The sequence below is a fragment of the Rattus norvegicus genome, chromosome 7 (assembly GCF_021556685.1).
Source record: "Rattus norvegicus strain SHRSP/BbbUtx chromosome 7, alternate assembly SHRSP_T2T, whole genome shotgun sequence".
In the NCBI taxonomy this organism is placed as follows: Eukaryota; Metazoa; Chordata; class Mammalia; order Rodentia; family Muridae; genus Rattus; species Rattus norvegicus.
In genome coordinates, this window is record NC_141540.1 from 89458065 (window position 1) to 89479220 (window position 21156).

General features: G+C 36.8%; 1 protein-coding gene across 1 annotated transcript in view; it reads right to left on the reverse strand.

The window, feature by feature from the left end:
• Positions 1 to 21156, reverse strand: part of Csmd3 (CUB and Sushi multiple domains 3) — a 1310498-nt gene that overhangs the window by 1047615 nt on the left and 241727 nt on the right. Inside the window, exon 4 of the mRNA XM_087559497.1 lies at positions 2467 to 2661. Coding sequence (XP_087415623.1) covers positions 2467 to 2661 — 195 coding nt within the window. The remainder of the gene's footprint in view (positions 1 to 2466; positions 2662 to 21156) is intronic.

Here is a 21156-nt window from a genome sequence, read left to right on the forward strand (position 1 = left end):
TGTCAGAGTATCTTTTTACAGACATCTAGTTACAGAACATTCTAATGTCTTCCAACAGTGGTGAGAAAAACATTTGCTTATAGCCTTGGAAGAGAGAGATAATGGCTCCCCAGAGATACAATAAGGGCCCACTGCCACACATGAACAATTCAGGTTTACACTTAGAGGGCTTGCCTCCTAGGACAGGAGCAGATATCTCACACCTTTGTATCATTCTGTAGGACTGAAAATTGACTGTTGGGTATTATAGAGAGTGCAAAATTATATTTTGAACCTTGGCTTTGCAGTTCATAAATAAAACTGTCATTTTCAAAGCCTAAGCACAACATGGTTTTCATGGCCATTCATAAAATTGAAAAGAAGCAGTCCATTTTCAGTTGACTAAAATTTCAGACCTTAATAGTCCCCTATGTTTAATATTTGACTAATCTTGACCAATCATTCTTTTTTAATATATAGAGCTTAATTTTCTATAATTCATTTAAAAGATACAATGCTTCTAAATTCTTTAGTGGTTTGCGGTACTTGGCATAAAACTGATCACAGTAACCATAGCAATAGAAGGAACAGCAGAGGCATCAAACAGCAATGCTAGAAAAATATTAACACAGAGACCATTTTGAAAGAGTGTGTGGATATCCCATGTACTACAATAAACAGCATGTAGAGTCTGTTAATTTAGCATTGTTACGATAACAGCAGTTGTGTTTTTCAATTCATGGCATTGGCTACAGGAAAGATGAACAAATTGGTCATGTGATTTGTCTGAGAACCAATCATAGACTTATTGACACAGTTGGCAAAAAAACATTAGCTGTGTGTGACTTATAAACACAAATATTGGATGGCAGTTTGATGGTCATAGGAGGTCTATTTTGTAAAAGAGTAGTAGTGGCTTCCCTACTTGGGCCCATGAATTCCCTACAATAGGCTTTTTTTTTAGAAAATCACAGTACCCAACTGTGATTTTTTTCCTTCCAGCTCAAACCTCAAAATGTAATCAGAAAACTTTTAGGAAAACCCAAAACAATCATGCCACTATCGTGACAATCTGCTCGTCTTGCCGGATTTGTACATTGTGTTGTGTAGTTGCTGTGGTCCTATCCAAGTACTGAGCTAAGTGATGTTGACCATACACTTCTAAACAGCGGGTTTATATCATGGACCTATTGTCATGTACATATGAACAACATATGAGAGCATAGGAAGAAGGTAAAGAAAAAGGAGGATGGGGAACAGTAGTGAGGAACTGAGTCTACAGGGCGGGACACGGATGCTCATTCAACTCAAGAAATCATAGCAGTTGCGGTTAACTACAGAAGACTGGATCTGTTAACAGTTTTTGACAGGTCGGAGATGATGTTACTAGGCCTCCCTTGTTATTAAGAATCTACTGGCAGTTAATGGTTAGGCAATTAATGGTGTGGAAGAGGAAGGGATCTTTGGTAGTTGTGTAGACACTCGTAAGTTTCCCATGTTCTTGTAAATAAGGTTCATTACCTAACAAAAAATAATAAAATGGTGGATTTCACACATACATACAAAAGCCTGAGAGCATACTGTAGAATAAATACATTAACATACACAGGTAAAGTTGTAGAAAAGATATGAGTAAGAAGTTATCTGTGGTTGAGTTTACTGGTTACTCTGCTTTTCATCTACAGGCAGATGCTTGAGGAAAAAATTTTAAATGTGTAGTTGCACACTCTTACCCAACACTAGTAAGTGAGGAATTAGAGAAACACAGCTCAATAAACTGTTGAAATACGTCATAATAGGAAAGAAAGCACAGACTACACAATGTTGATCTCCTGAATTTCTGCAGACAAGACTAATGTATAGAGCTAAGGTTTAAATCTTTCCAAACATTAAACTTTGAACCATTATGAATGCTAAACATATTTCCTTCATGAAATAAGTAATTTTACAGCATCAGTATTAAAATACAAAGTATTACTATCACAAAAAATGGTGTGCCAAATTCTGTGAGAAATTTTAAAATATCCAAAGAGATAGTTAATATTTCTCAATTCAAGCAAAATAATGAGGTTAACAGCTTATGCAATCCTAAATTTTAAGCATCTTAGTCTCTATATAGTTTTCTAATATGAATTAGAAAATATGTATGCATGCATTATGTTTTAAATATAGAAATGTTTATGAATAAAAACAGCTTATTATACATGAAATACTTTTGTTGTAACAAGTATTTATTATGTTTATCATCCAGTATCTGATGTAAATAGATGACACATGGTGGAGAAATCTAGAATATAAATTCATAATAGGTAGACTATAAATACTTATACTGTATATTCTCTTACACTTACCAGGTTTTCATTATATTTCATACTGTAATATAGGCAGATAAATAGATAGATGATAGATAGATGATAGATAGATAGATAGATAGAGAGAGATGAGATATAGATAAAGTATATGAACGTATTTGTTCATTTATTTTACCTCTGCAGATGGGAACAGGGAAATCCCAGGATGCTGTATTAACCGAATTGGCTATGCAGGTAAGTTGAGGATGACCATCAAGGATATATCCAGTTACACAGCTGTAGCGGATCTTGTCCCCAACATCAAACCTTGTACCATACAGGACACCTTTGGGTGGAACTCCTGGATTACCACAGGAGCTACTCTGTAGTTCTGTAGTAAAGAAAGAATAAAAAAGAACTTAGAGTCATTTAAATATATTAAATGTTGTAATATTATAAAATTACATCTAAGTTTTACTATTATTTTTCTGAAGAGAAATGTCTGACTGAAAATCTAGCATTTTCTCATTCAGTACAGAAGAGATTAATTTTTGGTAATGTGACTAAATTTTACTGCATCAGAAATGGAATTAATTTTGCTTAAAGTTTTAGATGCCTTACATTATTTAGTCTTCATGGCAAGTTTTAAAATACTATCATATTTTACACGGTTTTAAAATGGAGATTGGAAGACCTCATACCAATATTATCCAAACTATTCCACAAAATTGAAACAGATGGAGCCCTACCGAATTCCTTCTACGAAGCCACAATTACTCTTATACCTAAACCACACAAAGACCCAACAAAGAAAGAGAACTTCAGACCAATTTCCCTTATGAATATCGACGCAAAAATACTCAATAAAATTCTGGCAAACCGAATTCAAGAGCACATCAAAACAATCATCCACCATGATCAAGTAGGCTTCATCCCAGGCATGCAGGGATGGTTTAATATACGGAAAACCATCAACGTGATCCATTATATAAACAAACTGAAAGAACAGAACCACATGATCATTTCATTAGATGCTGAGAAAGCATTTGACAAAATTCAACACCCCTTCATGATAAAAGTCCTGGAAAGAATAGGAATTCAAGGCCCATACCTAAACATAGTAAAAGCCATATACAGCAAACCAGTTGCTAACATTAAACTAAATGGAGAGAAACTTGAAGCAATCCCACTAAAATCAGGGACTAGACAAGGCTGCCCACTCTCTCCCTACTTATTCAATATAGTTCTTGAAGTTCTAGCCAGAGCAATCAGACAACAAAAGGAGATCAAGGGGATACAGATCGGAAAAGAAGAGGTCAAAATATCACTATTTGCAGATGACATGATAGTATATATAAGTGATCCCAAAAGTTCCACCAGAGAACTACTAAAGCTGATAAACAACTTCAACAAAGTGGCTGGGTATAAAATTAACTCAAATAAATCAGTTGCCTTCCTCTATACAAAAGAGAAACAAGCTGAGAAAGAAATTAGGGAAAGGACACCCTTAATAATAGACCTAAATAATATAAAGTACCTCGGTGTGACTTTAACCAAGCAAGTAAAAGATCTGTACAATAAGAACTTCAAGACACTGAGGAAAGAAATTGAAGAAGACCTCAGAAGATGGAAAGATCTCCCATGCTCATGGATTGGCAGGATTAATATAGTAAAAATGGCCATTTTACCAAAAGCAATCTACAGATTCAATGCAATCCCCATCAAAATACCAATCCAATTCTTCAAAGAGTTAGACAGAACAATTTGCAAATTCATCTGGAATAACAAAAAACCCAGGATAGCTAAAGCTATCCTCAACAATAAAAGGACTTCAGGGGGAATCACTATCCCTGAACTCAAGCAGTATTACAGAGCAATAGTGATAAAAACTGCATGGTATTGGTACAGAGACAGACAGATAGACCAATGGAATAGAATTGAAGACCCAGAAATGAACCCACACACCTATGGTCACTTGATTTTTGACAAAGGAGCCAAAACCATCCAATGGAAAAAAGATAGCATTTTCAGCAAATGGTGCTGGTTCAACTGGAGGGCAACATGTAGAAGAATGCAGATCGATCCATGCTTATCACCCTGTACAAAGCTTAAGTCCAAGTGGATCAAGGACCTCCACATCAAACCAGACACACTCAAACTAATAGAAGAACAACTAGGGAAGCATCTGGAACACATGGGCACTGGAAAAAATTTCCTAAACAAAACACCAATGGCTTATGCTCTAAGATCAAGAATCGACAAATGGGATCTCATAAAACTGCAAAGCTTCTGTAAGGCAAAGGACACTGTGGTTAGGACAAAACGGCAACCAACAGATTGAGAAAAGATCTTTACCAATCCTACAACAGATAGAGGCCTTATATCCAAAATATACAAAGAACTCAAGAAGTTAGACCGCAGGGAAACAAATAACCCTATTAAAAAATGGGGTTCAGAGCTAAACAAAGAATTCACAGCTGAGGAATGCCGAATGGCTGAGAAACACCTAAAGAAATGTTCAACATCTTTAGTCATAAGGGAAATGCAAATCAAAACAACCCTGAGATTTCACCTCACACCAGTGCGATTGGCTAAGATCAAAAACTCAGGTGACAGCAGATGCTGGCGAGGATGTGGAGAAAGAGGAACACTCCTCCATTGTTGGTGGGATTGCAGACTGGTAAAACCATTCTGGAAATCAGTCTGGAGAATCCTCAGAAAATTGGACATTGAACTGCCTGAGCATCCAGCTATACCTCTCTTGGGCATATACCCAAAAGATGCCTCAACATATAAAAGAGACACGTGCTCCACTATGTTCATCACAGCCTTATTTATAATAGCCAGAAAATGGAAAGAACCCAGATGCCCTTCAACAGAGGAATGGATACAGAAAATGTGGTACATCTACGCAATGGAATATTACTCAGCTATCAAAAACAACGAGTTTATGAAATTCGTAGGCAAATGGTTGGAACTGGAAAATATCATCCTGAGTGAGCTAACCCAATCACAGAAAGACATACATGGTATGCACTCATTGATAAGTGGCTATTAGCCCAAATGCTTGAATTACCCTAGATCCCTAGAACAAACGAAACTCAAGACGGATGATCAAAATGTGAATGCTTCACTCCTTCTTTAAATGAGGAAAAAGAATACCCTTGGCAGGGAAGGGAGAGGCAAAGATTAAAACAGAGACTGAAGGAACACCCATTCAGAGCCTGCCCCACATGTGGCCCATACATATACAGCCACCCAATTAGACAAGATGGATGAAGCAAAGAAGTGCAGACTGACAGGAGCCGGATGTAGATCGCTCCTGAGAGACACAGCCAGAATACAGCAAATACAGAGGCGAATGCCACCAGCAAACCACTGAACTGAGAATAGGACCCCCGTTGAAGGAATCAGAGAAAGAACTGGAAGAGCTTGAAGGGGCTTGAGACCCCAAAAGTACAACAATGTCAAGCAACCAGAGCTTCCAGGGACTAAGCCACTACCTAAAGACTATACATGGACTGACCCTGGACTCTGACCTCATAGGTAGCAATGAATATCCTAGTAAAAGCACCAGTGGAAGGGGAAGCCCTGGGTCCTGCTAAGACTGAACCCCCAGTGAACTAGTCTATGGGGGGAGGGCGGCAATGGGGGGAGGGTTGGGAGGGGAACACCCATAAGGAAGGGGAGGGGGGAGGGGGATGTTTGCCCGGAAACCGGGAAAGGGAATAACACTCGAAATGTATATAAGAAATACTCAACTTAATAAAAAAAAAAAAGAAAAAAAAAGAAAATGGAGATCACTATAATTTATATAGTTTCTTCAAAGTAATATTTTAATGACAGAATGATGTATGTTTCTATATATAGTAAAGTTTACATAGAAAACACGCACACTTTTTATTTAAATAATAAAAATATACTAGTATAAAATAAACATATTTTAACGTAAGTAATTTGATTGCATTTTATCACATTTATCTGTTTTAATTTGGATATTTAGTAATAATAATAGTAACAAATTCATGGACCTATGACATTTTAAACGGGTAAATATAAAAAACAGGTATTAACTGATTACATTTAGAAAAACTTCAATTTTAATCTGAGTTGAAAGTGGAGATTTAGATATACCAGAATTTGCAGAGCAATATATATGTGTGTGTATATATATTTATATATGCATATATATGTATATATATATTAGTTTTTATAACACATATATGTTATATAACATATATCTGGCTTACTAGCATATGAAATTGCTATTGTAACAATTAATCAATTAAACTAAAATTAACAAATAAGGAAAAAGTGGTTTAGCAACTTGAGTAAATTGTTCAGTTTCTGGTGCTAGATAAATGTTAATTTCCCAGAAGGTATAATTTTACTACAGTTCAGAGGCAATTAAATCTTAGGTGAGTTAATTAAATGTATATGAGAATAACTATGCTTGCAAAATTTCAAACAAGCTAAAAATATATTTGTGATATAAGAGTGAATCTTTTCCCTATTTTATAAAATTATTGATTCCATGTAAAGCATTAGTAAGTTCCTGGCAAAATAATTATGTCAAACAAAATCATTCTAAACTGCGGTAACATTGAAATTACCAAAGTGCAAAATCATGTAAAATAATAGATAGCTGAAATGTTATAAAATTGGAATATGTATAGACATAGGTTTATAAATTCTTTATAACTTGCTTCTACTAATTGTGGTGTTTTTTTCTTTATGTTGTGTTTTCTCTTGTGTTGTATGTATGAACTCACGTGTGTGTGTCTGTGTGTGTGTATATGTACTTGTGTGTGTATGTAGTACATTCCATAAATGAGCAGTTATAAATGGCCATGTGTGTGCATGTGGACCCCAGATCAATAGTTGCCAGAACAGACTACAATCTTTCTCTACTAATTTTGCTTATTGCCTTGAAACACACTTTCACTGAACTAGAAGCTAATAATTTTGGCAATGCTTCCTGGCCAGTGTCTGGATTTATTGGCACAGGCAACCATGTTCTAGTTTTTATAAGGGTTTCAAAATTGAGCTGTAAATATTTTTTATTCATTCTACAATTTTTGAAAAGCAAATGCTTTTACTCAGTCTGCCACTCCCCTGAATCTGGTAGTAATTCCACTATTCTATTAATTTCCCCTATAATTTTTAATGCTTATAGAAAAACTCACTGATTAATTTGAAGCATAAGGTACTGTACTTGATTAACGAATGTAAGACGAATGGAAAACTTTGAGGGAATGATTTGTTTTAGAGGTGAAATATTTACTCTTAGTTTATAATAGTTATTTTCGAGTCCAAAAATATAGGACATTAAAGAACTTGGCTAACATTTACAGAATAACAAGGGTTTATATAAATAGGTCATCTTTATAAGTTAATATTTGAAAGATATTTAAAATATTAGTAGTCAAGTTTAATTTTTCCTAAAATTTTCCTTTATTCCCTCATATGTTTTTATTATTTATTTTTCTATTGTTTAAAAATATTTCTATATGTGGAGTTCTAGAAATACTTTAAATAGATATATTGTCTGTGGATTTGGGCAATTAAAAAGTATTCAGACTGAAGAGACAGATGGCTCAGTGCTAGGAATGCGAGTTACATAGCCAGAGGAAAGGAGTTTGGGTGCCCTGTACCAATGTAAATACCAAAGTGTAGCCATAGACCTGTGTAGCCCCAGCACTGTTTATATGGTAATGTAGGATACAAGAGAATTTATGTCTCTTAATGCCAGTCCAGCCAAAATATTGCAAGTTCCAGATGGAGAGAGAGAGAGAATATGAGTGTGAATATACACATGTACAATCCAACTCACACACACCATGTTTTACATATAACAACAGAACTTTTTTAAATATTTCATTTTCTGGAAATTTTATGTAAATAATACTTGCTGGAATAGATGCTAAGGTTAATAAGTTTTGATAAATGGAATGAGAACCCAATCCTTTGAGTAGGGTAATAACAAAGGAATACTTTCAATGAAATTACCACTTTTGACCTTATAATCAAAACACTTCCTCTCCCTTACACACTCTAAAAATAATTAAGGTCAGGACTTCAATTATCATAAAGTTATATATCTAGGAGGAAAGGAAACTTCATAGGCTTTCACAGGAAATGGTTTCAGAGGGGAAAAATGAAAGATAGAAACTTTGATTTTATACCTTTTAGGCTTAGTTTCAACTTATTTAAACTAAAAGTAAATATTGCATTGATGAATGACATAAAAGGGAGACAGGACATATCTCACAGATAAAGTGAATGCATAAGAGAACAATGAAGTCATCACAAATTACACAAATTCTGGTCTTGTGACTGAATAACATCCAAATCAATAGGCTCTTAAAATTTGTTTTACTGAAGAAAAGAATTTAATTCTGAGGCATGTCTTATCTTTATCCTCTAGAAGTCACAGTATTGTATGACCTTGTTTATCCTCTATTGAATATGAGACCATCTACCCATAACCATTTGTGAATTAAATTATTCATAAAGCTATGGAAAAATTTTACATTCAATTTTCATAGGTTGTTTCTCTATAGATGCTGTTCATGATTCTAAACATTTTCCTTTTTCAAACTTTAATAATTTCCCTCTAAGCTCTCTACAACTAACTTAAAATGAACAAATGAGAAGGCTAGGTCATTAATTGAACAGTTATGTGACCTACTTCTGTGATTAATAATTACTCCCTAATATATTCTGTCTCATCTTAGTCTCTGTCTCTTTGTCTCCCAGTCTCTGACTCTCTCTCTGTCTCTGTCTCTGTCTCTGTGTGTGTGTGTTTGTGTGTGTGTATGTATGTATGATGTATGTATGCATGTATGTATGTATGTGTCTGAGCATATTGCAATGTGTGTTGACATATGTTTGTGGATATAGACAGGCTAAGGTCTGAAGATATTATCTTCTTCTTCATCTATTTGGTTTTGGTTGTTGCACTGGCTAGTTTTGTGTGTCAACTTGACACAAGCTGGAGTTATCACAGAAAAGGAGCCACAGTTGTGGAAACGCCTTCATGAGACCCAGCTGTAAGGCATTTTCTCAACTAGTGGTCAAAGTGAGAGGACCCAGACCATTGTGGGTGGTGGCATCCCTGGGCTGGAGGTCTTGGGTACTATAAGAAAGCAATCTGAACAAGCCAGGGGAAGCAAGCCAGTCAGAAACATCCCTCCATGGCCTCTGCATCAGCTCCTGCTTCCTGACCTGCGTGAGTTCCAGTCCTGACTTCCTTTGGTGATGAAACAGCAATGTGGAAGTGTAAGCTGGATAAACCCTTTCCTCCCCAACCTGCTTCTAGGTCATGATGTTTGTGCAGGAATAAGACAGTTGTTGTTCTATTTTATTTTTCTTGGTTATTTTATGTATTAACATTCCAAATGTTATCCTCTTCCCCCAACAACTCTCATATCTCTTCCCCTCCCTCTGCTTCTATGAGGATGCTTCCACTCCCGCTCACCCACTCCCAACCTGTGAAGCCCAATCAAGGGTTGTTCCTCCTATTGATCCTGGACAATGCCATACTCTGCTAAATTTGTGACTTGAGTAACAGGTCCCTACATGTGTACTCATTGGTTGGTGGTTTAGTTCCTGGGAGCTATGCTGGAGTCTGGTTCATTGATATGGTTGTTCTTCCTATGGTTCTTCAGCTCCTTCAGTTTTTTCTTGAACTCCTCCATACCATCCCAGACCACAAGCTGCATTACAGAGCTGTCACGATAAAAAAACCTGCATGATATTGGTACAGAGACAGGCAGGTAGATCAGTGGAATAGAAGTGAATACCCAGAAATGAACCTAAACACCTATGGTCACTTGATCTTTGACAAAGGAGCTAAAACTATCCAATAAAATAGAGCATTTTCAACAAATGGTGGGGGTGCAACTTGAGGTCAGCATGTAGAAGAATGCAAATTGACCCATTTTTATCTCCTTGTACAGAACTTGTAAGACCTCTACATAAAACCAGATACACTCAAACTAAACTTTTCAAGGGAAGAGCCTTGAACACATGTGCATAGGAGAAAATTTCCTGAACAGAGCACCAATGGTTTATGCTCTGAGATCAAGAATCACCAAATGGGACCTCATAAAACTGCAAAGCTTCTGAAAGGTAAAGGACACTGTTATTAGGACAAAACACCAACTAACAGATTGGGAAACTGTCTTTACCAATCCTACATCTGAAAGATGGTTAATATCTAATATATACAAAGAACTCAGAAGTTAGACTCCAGAGAATTATATAACCTTAAAAAAATGGGGATAAAGAGCTAAACAAAGAATTCTCAACTGAGGAATAGCAAATGGCTCAGAAGTACCTAAAGAAATGTTCAACTTCCTTAGTCATTGGAGAAACACACATCAAAACAACCCCGAGATACCACCTCACACCAGTCAGAATGGCTAAGACATGTGAGAGTAGATGCTGGCAATGATGTGGAGAAATAGAAACACTCCTCCATTGTAAGTAAGATTGCAAGCTGGTACAACCACTCTAGAAATTTGTCTGGCAGTTCCTCAGAAAATTGGACATTGCACTACCTGTGGACCCAGCTAGAACACACCCAAAAGATGCTTCAATATATAACAAGGACACATGCTCCACTATGTTCATAGCATCTTTATTTATAATGGCCAGAAGCTGGAAAGAACCCAGATGCCCTTCAACAGAGGAATGGATACAGAAAAATGTTGTACATTTACACAATGGAGTACTACTCAGTGGCCTCATGAAATTCTTATGCAAATGGATGGAACTAGAAAATATCGTCTTGAGTGAGGTAACCCACAGAACACACATGGTATGCACTCATGATAAGTGGATATTAGTCCAAAAGCTTGGAATATCTAAGGAAAAAATTCACAGATCATGTGAAACTAAAAAAGAAGGAAGTCCAAATATGGATGCTTCAGTCCTTCTTAGAAGCGAGAACAAAATACTCATGAAAGGAAGTACAGAGACAAAGGGTGGAGCAGGGACTGAAGAAAAGTTCATCCAGAGACTTCCCCACCTGGGGATCCATCCCATATGCAGTCACTATTGCTGATGCAAAGAAGTGCTTGCTGACAGGAGCCAGATATGGGTGTCACCTGAGTGACTTTGCCAGAGCCCCTTGATACAGATGAGAATGTTTCTTATTTGTTTCTATTGAATCTATTAAGGCTGAGGCCTCATTCTGAACCCAAACATTTCAGGTATTTACTAGTCTAGCTAGCTCTATCACACCATAAACCCTCCTTTTCTACCTCTAGTGGGCTGCTCTTATAGGTGGCAATCTTCTCAAATGACATTTAAGTTCTGGGAATGAAGGTCAATCTTCCTGCTTTTTATGGAAGCACTTTCTCCACTAGGTACCAATCCATACTCCACTGTATTCACTGGTTTAATATAAAAATATACTGTTGCATGCTAGGCTTTTTATCTTTTTTTAACAAATCACATGGTTAGGTAGGTTACAATAACTTTTAGATGTTCCTACCAGTCTTCAACAGTTACTACAAATTTTTACTATAAACATATATTAAAGATAAAATATTCACAAACTATCTTAGTCATAGAAAGCACTTACTATTTTTAATGGATACTAGTAAAAGCACTAAGATATATGATTTCCTGAGTTATAAAAGCAAAATTCCAGTTTGGATTCTGTGTCAGTCCACAAATATGCTCTCTTCAAAACATTTATGAATTCATGAAACGCAAGGTACATATACTCACTACATTCTACTTGGAATGAAACTAAATATTTTAAGCAACTTGCCCATGTCAAACAAGTAATAAATAGTTACTGTGTAGCTTAAAACCCAAGTTGTCTGACTTCAAAGCTCAGTAATCTTTCAGAGAAAGACATAGATTGTTACCAAGGAAAATCTAGTAATTATCCTCACAGCGCTACAATTGGCTAACAATTGTCTATGGGAGTGGTCTGAGGCAGTTCCAAAATACAGACATGTTGCTGCCCTTTTGATGTTTATATGCTGTAATGACCAAAATTAATGAATCATTGCAGAATGTAAATCGCCTTATAATAACATCGGATACAAAAATGAGCAAGTAACCATAAAAATATATAATGAAACAGCTAAGCATTAATGAAGATATATAGAAGGGATTTGATAGAGAAGTAAGCCTTAAAATGTAACCTGAAATAAGGTGTATATTTATATTCAAGCAATTAATAGGAAATCTACCTGGAATTTTCAAAACTGAGTGGCACTAAACTAAAAGCAAGTATATTTGAAACAAGAAGAATAAGGAATGAGTTCTCCAAGGAAACTTAGATACGGCATTATTATGAAAACGGAATTAGGAAAATAGATTTGAAAAGGAAATATTCTGAACGTGTTACTTATAGGTAGATTTTATGTAGTGAAAACACAGCTGACAAACAAACACAATAAATATGTGCACACACATACTAGAATTATAACAAGAAGATCTGGTTGGCCTTAAACACTTGTAAATAGTATCGAGGCATGGGGGGGGCGAATTTATGTGCAAAAAGGTAGCATATTATAAAAGGCACTCAAGAGGTACAGCAGGACTTGGAAGGAAATAGAAAAATGAGAAATGATGTAAATATATTACTTATATATGAATTTTCTGAAAACTACTACTACTGCTACTACTACTACTACTGCTACTATTACTACTATTACTAATAATAATAATTATAATTATACACATATTAATGCAGTCAGAGATATTAAAATTACTTCTCACTTTGGAGTAAACACAATGAATAGCCTTAAAAGCAAGGTTTTCAACAGCTTATCAAGAACCAAGCCTGACCTTGAGAACTGGAATGAAAAACTGAAAGAGGAAAGGGACACAATGAGCACAGAATCGCATAATTATTCCGTCAACGAGATGAAGCATGATCCTGCTGAGATCAATTAGCAGCACTTTAAAACATTGTAAAATTATATCTACTAAGGGAAGCAAAATTCGAGTTGCTTGTATTTCTTCCAGAAAATTAATCTCAGCGTTTTATTTCCCAGATGATTAAAAATCATTTAGGAGACTATAACATCAAACAGAGGCAAAGTGTTTTCTACCTCGTACCTCTCATTGAAAGACTTTTAAAAAGTGCATGTTAAATAAATGCATTTTCTAAACTTTTTAGTGATAATTTTGTGTGATACAGTCCTGAACCATTTCAATCACATAGGACATAACTGAGAACATTTATGAGAATGCTGTCAGAGACATCAGGGCAAGCATTTTGTGAATATTTTAAAACACTTACTGTAGCTATCCTGTCTCTTGGAGTTTTTCATTAAATATAACAGAATGAATCAGTTTCTTTATACCTAGTTTCATTGCTATTATACAATTTGGGGACTTGAGAACAAGGGCTCTGACTCATCCTTGTGAATCAAGTATTTAGAACATTGTGCTGTTGGCAAGCAAACAAGGACTGAGTTAGCTGAGTAATCTCATTCAATATGAAAATGCAAAAGATAATCATCACACAAAGTTTTTTTTTAGGTCATGCTTAAACAGAAAATAATTGAAATGAACGAGTATAAAACAGAGCAGCAGGCATATGTTGAATTAACTGTGTTACAATAAGCACTGAATAACATTTGCAAGGTGTGATTTTTTTCTTTAAACACTGAATTTCATTGTTAAGGTTTTCTACTGTGTTTTACCAAAATGTATTTACTTCTATAACTCAGTTTCTATGCTGGACCATAGTAACGTAATTTCTATGATTCCACACATGTCATGGATCACATTGGAGTTCAGAAGATGAATTAAACATGAGGCAATATTTATTGTTTTAGAAGCAGTAAGATACTTCTGAAGGCTAACATTTGCTAAGCAAAATAAAAATATTCATTTTGGTTAGGGGTATTTTAATGTAAGAAAAAGAATTCACAATAAATTATTGCCTGGCATACAAGCAAACAAAATCTTAATAACCAAGATTGGCTAGGCTGATTTTTCTAGCAGTAAAACAAATTACTGAATTAAATATGAGGGCAGAATGTGACCATTGCTTGAAACTTTCGTCAAGAATTAGTGAAATGGCTCAAAAGCCAGTCTGTAAGAGGACTTCCTGCTTCTGCATAGGATCTGGGTTTGGTTCCCAGCACACACATGGTAGCTCGGAACCATCTGTAATTCCAGTTCCAGGGAACCCGATACCCTCTTTAACCTCTGTAGTCAGGAACCATATTTATGACATTCATGCATACATTTAGGAAAGACATTCATAAGGATAAGGATAAATAATAAATATTTAATAACTGTGTTTCAAGAAGTATCAAATTCTGCTGAAACAATCTGTTAATATAAATGTTAAGACTGATGGAAATGCCGTTTGACTTGTGACTGAGAGATATATTGTTTCAAATATCAATGCTTATTTAATGCCAATAATTTGTGGTAGAGGGAATTTGTATAAAATGATATATTTAAATTATGTAATTGTCACATTAAGATAGTTTGCTAGGATTGGAAAGAAATGTAAAACAAAAGAAATATAAATTTTAAAATCGAATTACATCCAGTATCCTTACCAGTATATTGAAACTCAAAATATAAAATAACACAGATATCAGGTAAATTTGCAATCATACCCAGGTCATAGTTTCTGAAAATGAAAGATGCTTCATGTACCAGGGAATAACCTTTTAGCACTTGATTCAGAATAGCAGAAAATGTGCACGAACTCTCCTTTCCTTGTGACAGAATTGGGACAAGTATCTGTATTAGGGCAACTTTAGCACTCACAGAATTTAATTCTTTAAAAGGGTATGCTAAACTGATCAGAGATAATTTGGTGGATTATATAATCATTCAATATGATGAGTGAGAGATGCCTCTGTATTTCAGCAATTACTCCATCATCCAATAATTACTGAACTTTGAGGCATAAATGTCAAAGGGGTCTAGCAAAAATGACACCATTTCCATCTTGTTGAAACTTATAACTCAGCTGGAGTGATGAGACATGCACAATGTGACCTTCTAAAAATTAAAGCTATTTCTACAGCCTGAAAATTTAAAAATGGTTCTACTTTATTTTATAAGATTTAGTGGTGTGTGTGTGTGTGTGTGTGTGTGTGTGTGTGTGTGTGTGTGTGTGCTTATGTGTGGAAGTGAATACCACATGTGCTCAGTGGATGTGGAAGAGAGAAAAGGGCATCAGATCTTTTGGAACTGTGATTCACTGGCAGTTGTGAGTTACTGGACATAAGTACTGAAAATGAAACTCAGGGTCTCTGGAAATTCGTCACATATTCTTATCCGTTAAATCCTTCTCTAACACCCTACTTCTTTCTGAAGGAAACAAAACACTTCATTTTCTATTCATGTGTGTATTTATTATGGGAGTGGGGTGTGTGTGTGTGTGTGTGTGTGTGTGTGTGTGTGTGTGTGTGTGTGTGTGTGATGTGCATGTGGTTATGTGCACAGGTGCAGGCTTAAAAAAAAAGTAAGAGATCTCTGAGAAGTTGCTTTTATTCTCCCAAACTGGATTCTGGGGACTGAATACAGTTGCACAGAGGTGATATCAAGCTATAGAGCCACACCTGCTTCTCTATCTTTCAAACACTTATATAAAATGAAGACCACTATGTAAAAGAAATATTGTTTAATTTAGAGTAAGGGAAAGTCATATAAATTACCTGAGCAGTTTAGTGTATACCTCTGACCCGCAGAGGATCAATGGAGAGACGGTCAATGGCAATATAAAAGAGGTGGACACGAATGGAAATCCATATAAATAAGGGCACAAATAGCCCCAAGGAGATTTGACGTTAGGCTGGCAGAGACCTTTAATTAATAGTTTTAGGTGGTGTCCTATTCGTGATGAAGTTTCAGAGATTCAAAATAAAATCATATAAATAAAGTAGCTGTTGTTTCTTTTCATGTGACCTTGATTATTCTAGGCAAAGGGTGGTAGGACTGAGGTCACCAGAACCCAAATATTCTTCCTTCTTTCTGCTTTGTCATCCCTGTATATTCAAGATAAAGGAGAGTTGATAAAAATACTGAATTTCTGGGTATCTGGATGGAATGAGTGGATCCTGAAAAAGATATTCCTCCCTCCCTTGCTCCCCTAGGTATTTTCCCACTGATGTGATAAAACATTATGATGAAAAGGCAGGTTAGAGGACAAAAGGTTTATTTCATCTTACCCTTTAGGGTCACATTCTGTCATTGAGGGAAGTCACAGGCAGAAACCACAGGGACACACTGCCTGCTGGCTCAGTCTCAGGCTCACTCAGACACTCATTCTTAGTTATGTTTCTTATATTGCCTATGACCAGCTTCACTGGGACAACATTACTCACAGTGGGCTTTGCCTTACAATAATAATTCACAATCAAGGAAATTCACTGGAGATATACCCAGAGACCAATCTGAACAGGCAATTCCTCAATTCTTGTTTTCCTCTGACACGACTCTATAGTATATCAAAATGGCAACAGTTAAAGGAAAAATTCCATTGTTTAATAACCTGCTACAGTTCTTTTTTTTTATTAACTTGAGTATTTCTTATATACATTTCGAGTGTTATTCCCTTTCCCGGTTTCAGGGCAAACATCCCCCTCCCCATCCCCTTCTTTATGGGTGTTCCCTTCCCCATCCACCCCCCATTACCACCCTCCCCCCAACAATCTAGTTCACTGGGGGTTCAGTCTTAGCAGGACCCAGAGCTTCCTCTGCCACTAGTGCTCTCACTAGGATATTCATTGCTACCTATGAGGTCAGAGTCCAGGGTCAGTCCATGTATAGTCTTTAGGTAGTGGCTTAGTCCCTGGAAGCTCTGGTTGCTTAGCATTGTTGTACATATGGGGTCTCGAGCCCCTTCAAGCTCTTCCAGTTCTTTCTCTGATTCCTTCAACGGGGGTCCTATTCTCAGTTCAGTGGTTTGCTCCTGGCATTCGCCTCTGTGTTGGCTGTATTCTGGCTGTGTCTCTCAGGAGCGATCTACATCCGGCTCCTGTAGGCCTGCACTTCTTTGCTTCATCCATCTTGTCTAATTGGATGGCTGTATATGCATGGGCCACATGTGGGGCAGGCTCTGAATGGGTGTTCCTTCTGTGTCTGTTTTAATCTTTGCCTCTCTATTCCCTGCCAAGGGTATTCTTGTTCCCCTTTTAAAGAAGGAGTGAAGCATTCACATTTTGATCATCCGTCTTGAGTTTCATTTGTTCTAGGCATCTAGGATAATTCAAGCATTTGGGCTAATAGCCACTTATCAATGAGTGCATACTAAATGTTCTGACAACAGGGTAATATGTAGCACGTGAATTATTTTGTTTTATATTAAGGTTAACTACAGTTCTTCACTAAGGACGAGACCTAGTCAAACAGGTAATAGTTGTTTTCAATAAAGTGTATAAAAGTAAAAAGGAGAGGAAAACAACATGTGTGGACATGTACAAGGTGTGAAACAGAAGTGAGGAAGAGGTACCCACTCTGGCAGAGTACATATCCCATGGTCTTGTACCTTCATTTGGACAGTTCTCCTTGTCCACAGCCACTGTGACAGAACTTGAAGTGGGTGGGGAAATATTGATTCTGTATGTATGTGTAAGAAACAGACCAGTTGATACAGGTTTGATAGTTGAAAATTGTCTTTTGAAATGATTAAACAGGGAGTACAGGTAAGTCATTTATTGATTTGTTCAAAAGTCACTCTAATAATAATGGGGATTGACTAGTTTGCCATCAGTCTGGTTCATGTACATGGTTCACTCTAACCATGTCTAGTTTCCTCTATCCATGTTCTCCTTAATGAGGCTCTTCTCAAGTGACTCAACCATTAAATTTGGGCAGATCCAGCATTCTCCATCTATATTTTTAACTCAACATAGATTTGGAAAGCCAGAAACACAAAGAACATTTAATTATATTGGTAAATCTTCCCTTTGCGTTGGTACCTTAGTATTCTGTCTTTTACATCACTGTGAGCAATTACTTCATCACTTAAAATAATTATACTTAAGGTAAAACTTGTCTAATTTATTCAAAGTTTCATTGCTAATACTTCTGACCACAAAATTTCATATTTTATATATTTTTAAACATTCTTTTCAGTGCTATACTTGTAGCAGAAAAAATATTTTATAAAACGTAAGTTGACTTAGGTATTGGGTGTAGTATAAACACACCTCTTAACTACTGAACAGATTTTTTAAATTAAAATTACAATTAAATTTACCAAGATTCTCTGCCTTTTGTCCCTAAATTCTCAAAGGCAGAAACAGACTAGAGGAAGATGCTTTCTGAAAGTATAATTCAGAGACCAGGGGAATTGTAGTTAAAGACAAAAACATGATCAACTGTCATATACCCAAAGGAAGGTAGGATAATGGAAACTGTGTTCTCTAGATCTTTTTTCTGTGCTGTTGTGATAAATTTTAGTTCATCATTGAGGGAAGCTAGTTCAGGAACTCAGGACAGAAACATGAAAGCAAAAAGAGAAACAGTCCATGAAGGAAAGATACTGATAGGCTTACATGGCTGCATGCTTTATGCATTCTAGGTCTACTTGTCTAGGAATGCCACTACCTAAGTGGGCTGACACAGCTAAATATATTAAAAACCAAAAACTGTTAAAATATTCCCACAAGTCAATCAGATGGTTAAAGTTTCTCAAGTACAATGCCTTCTTCCAATGTCCAGATCTGTGTCAAATTTTCAAAAACTATGACAGGGCCATAGAAGAACTCCAATTTCAACAAAAATATCAAATCCACAATGTTCAAGGAAATTGTACATGGATAAAATTCAAGTTTCATTTTATTTTTTATTTTTTTTAATTTTTTTGGATATTTACTTTATTTGCATTTCAGATGTTATCCTCTTTCCCATTTTTCCCTCCAGAAAACCCGCAACCCATCCCCCACCCCTTGCCTCGACGAGATTGTTCCTCCACCTACCCAACCACCCACTCTCTCACACCTCCCTGCACTGGCATTCCCCTATGATAGGGCATCGAGCCTTCAGTGGAGCAAGGACCTCTCCTCCTATTAATGCCTGATAAGGCCCATCCTCTGCTACAAATATGGCTGGAGCCATGGGTCTCTCCCTATGTACTCTTTAGTTGGTAGTTTAGTTCCTGGAAGTTCTGGGGTGTCTGGTTGGTTGATACTGTTTTTCTTCCTATGGGCTTACAAACCCAAACAACTAACTCAGTCCTTTCTCTAACTCCTCCATTGGGACACTGTTCTCAGTCCCATGGTTGGTCGTGAGCTTCTACTTCTGTGTTTGTCAGGTTCTGGCAGAGCCCCTCAGGAAACCTCTATATCAGGCTCCTGGCAGATGAACCTCTCAGCATCCCCAATAGTGACTGGACTCAGTAACTGGTAACTTCCTGTGGGATGGATCCCCATGTGTGGCAGTCGCTGGGTGGCCTTTCCTTCAGTCTTTGCTGTACACTTTGTCTCCATGTTTACTCCTGTGAGTTTTTTGTTCCCCCTTGTAAGAAGGACTGAAGCATCCACACTCTGCTCTTTCTTCTTCTTGAGCTTCATGTAGTTTGTAAATTGTATCTTGGTTATTCCAAGCTTCAGGGATAATATCCGGTTATCAGTGAATATATGTCATGTGTGTTATTTTGTGATTGGGTTACCCCACTCAGGATATTTTTTAGTCTCAATTCATTTGGCTAAGAATTTCATGAAGTCATTGTTTTTAATAGCTGAGTAGTACTCCATTAGGTAAATGTACCATATATTCTGTCGAAGGACATCTGGATTCTTTCCAGCTTCTGGCTATTAAAAATAAGGCTGGGATGAACATAGTGGAGCATGTGTCCTTGTAATATGTTGGAGCACATTTTGGGTATATGCCCAGGAGTAGTATAGCTGAATCCATGTCCAATTTTCAGAGGAACCTCCAGAGTTACTTGCAAAGTGGTTGTAATTGTAATCCCACCAACAATGGAGGACTGTTCTTCTTTCTCCACATTCTCCCCAGCATCTGTCGACACCTTTTTTTTTTTAACTTGAGTATTTCTAATATACATTTCGAGTGTTATTCCCTTTCCCGGTATCCGGGCAAACATCCCCCTCCCCCCTCCCCTTCCTTATGGGTGTTCCCCTCCCAACCCTCCCCCCATTGCCGCCCTCCCCCCCACAGTCTTGTTCACTGGGGGTTCAGTCTTAGCAGGACCCAGGGCTTCCCCTGCCACTGGTGCTCTTACTAGGATATTCATTGCTACCTATGAGGTCAGAGTCCAGGGTCAGTCCATGTATAGTCTTTAGGTAGTGGCTTAGTCCCTGGAAGCTCTGGTTGCTTGGCATTGTTGTACTTTTGGAGTCTCGAGCCCCTTCAAGCTCTTCCAGTTCTTTCTCTGACACCTGGGTTTTTGATCATAGCCATTCTGATTGGTGAGCGGTGGAAACTCAGAGTTGTTTCGATTTCCATTTCCCTGATGATTAAAGATGTTGAACATTTCTGAGCTGAGAAATCTTTGTTTAACTCTGTACCTCAATTTTTAATAGAATTATTTGATTCTCTGGAGTCTAATACCTTGAGTTCTTTGTTAAGTATTAGATATTAGCCTTCTATCTGATGTAAGATTGGTAAAGATCTTTTTCCCAATCTGTTGGTTGCCATTTTGTCCAAGCAACAGTGTCCTTTGCCTTATAGAAGCTTTGCAGTTTTATGAGATCCCATTTGTCAATTCTGGATCTTAGAGAATAAGCCATTGGGGTTTTGTTCAGGAAATTTTCTCCAGTGCCCATGTGTTGGAGATTCTTCCCCACTCTTTCTTCTATTAGTTTGATTGTATCTGGTTTGATGTGGAGGTTCTTGATCCACATGGACTTGAGATTTGTACAGGGTGATAAGCATGGATCGATCTGCATTCTTCTACATGCTGACCTTCAGTTGA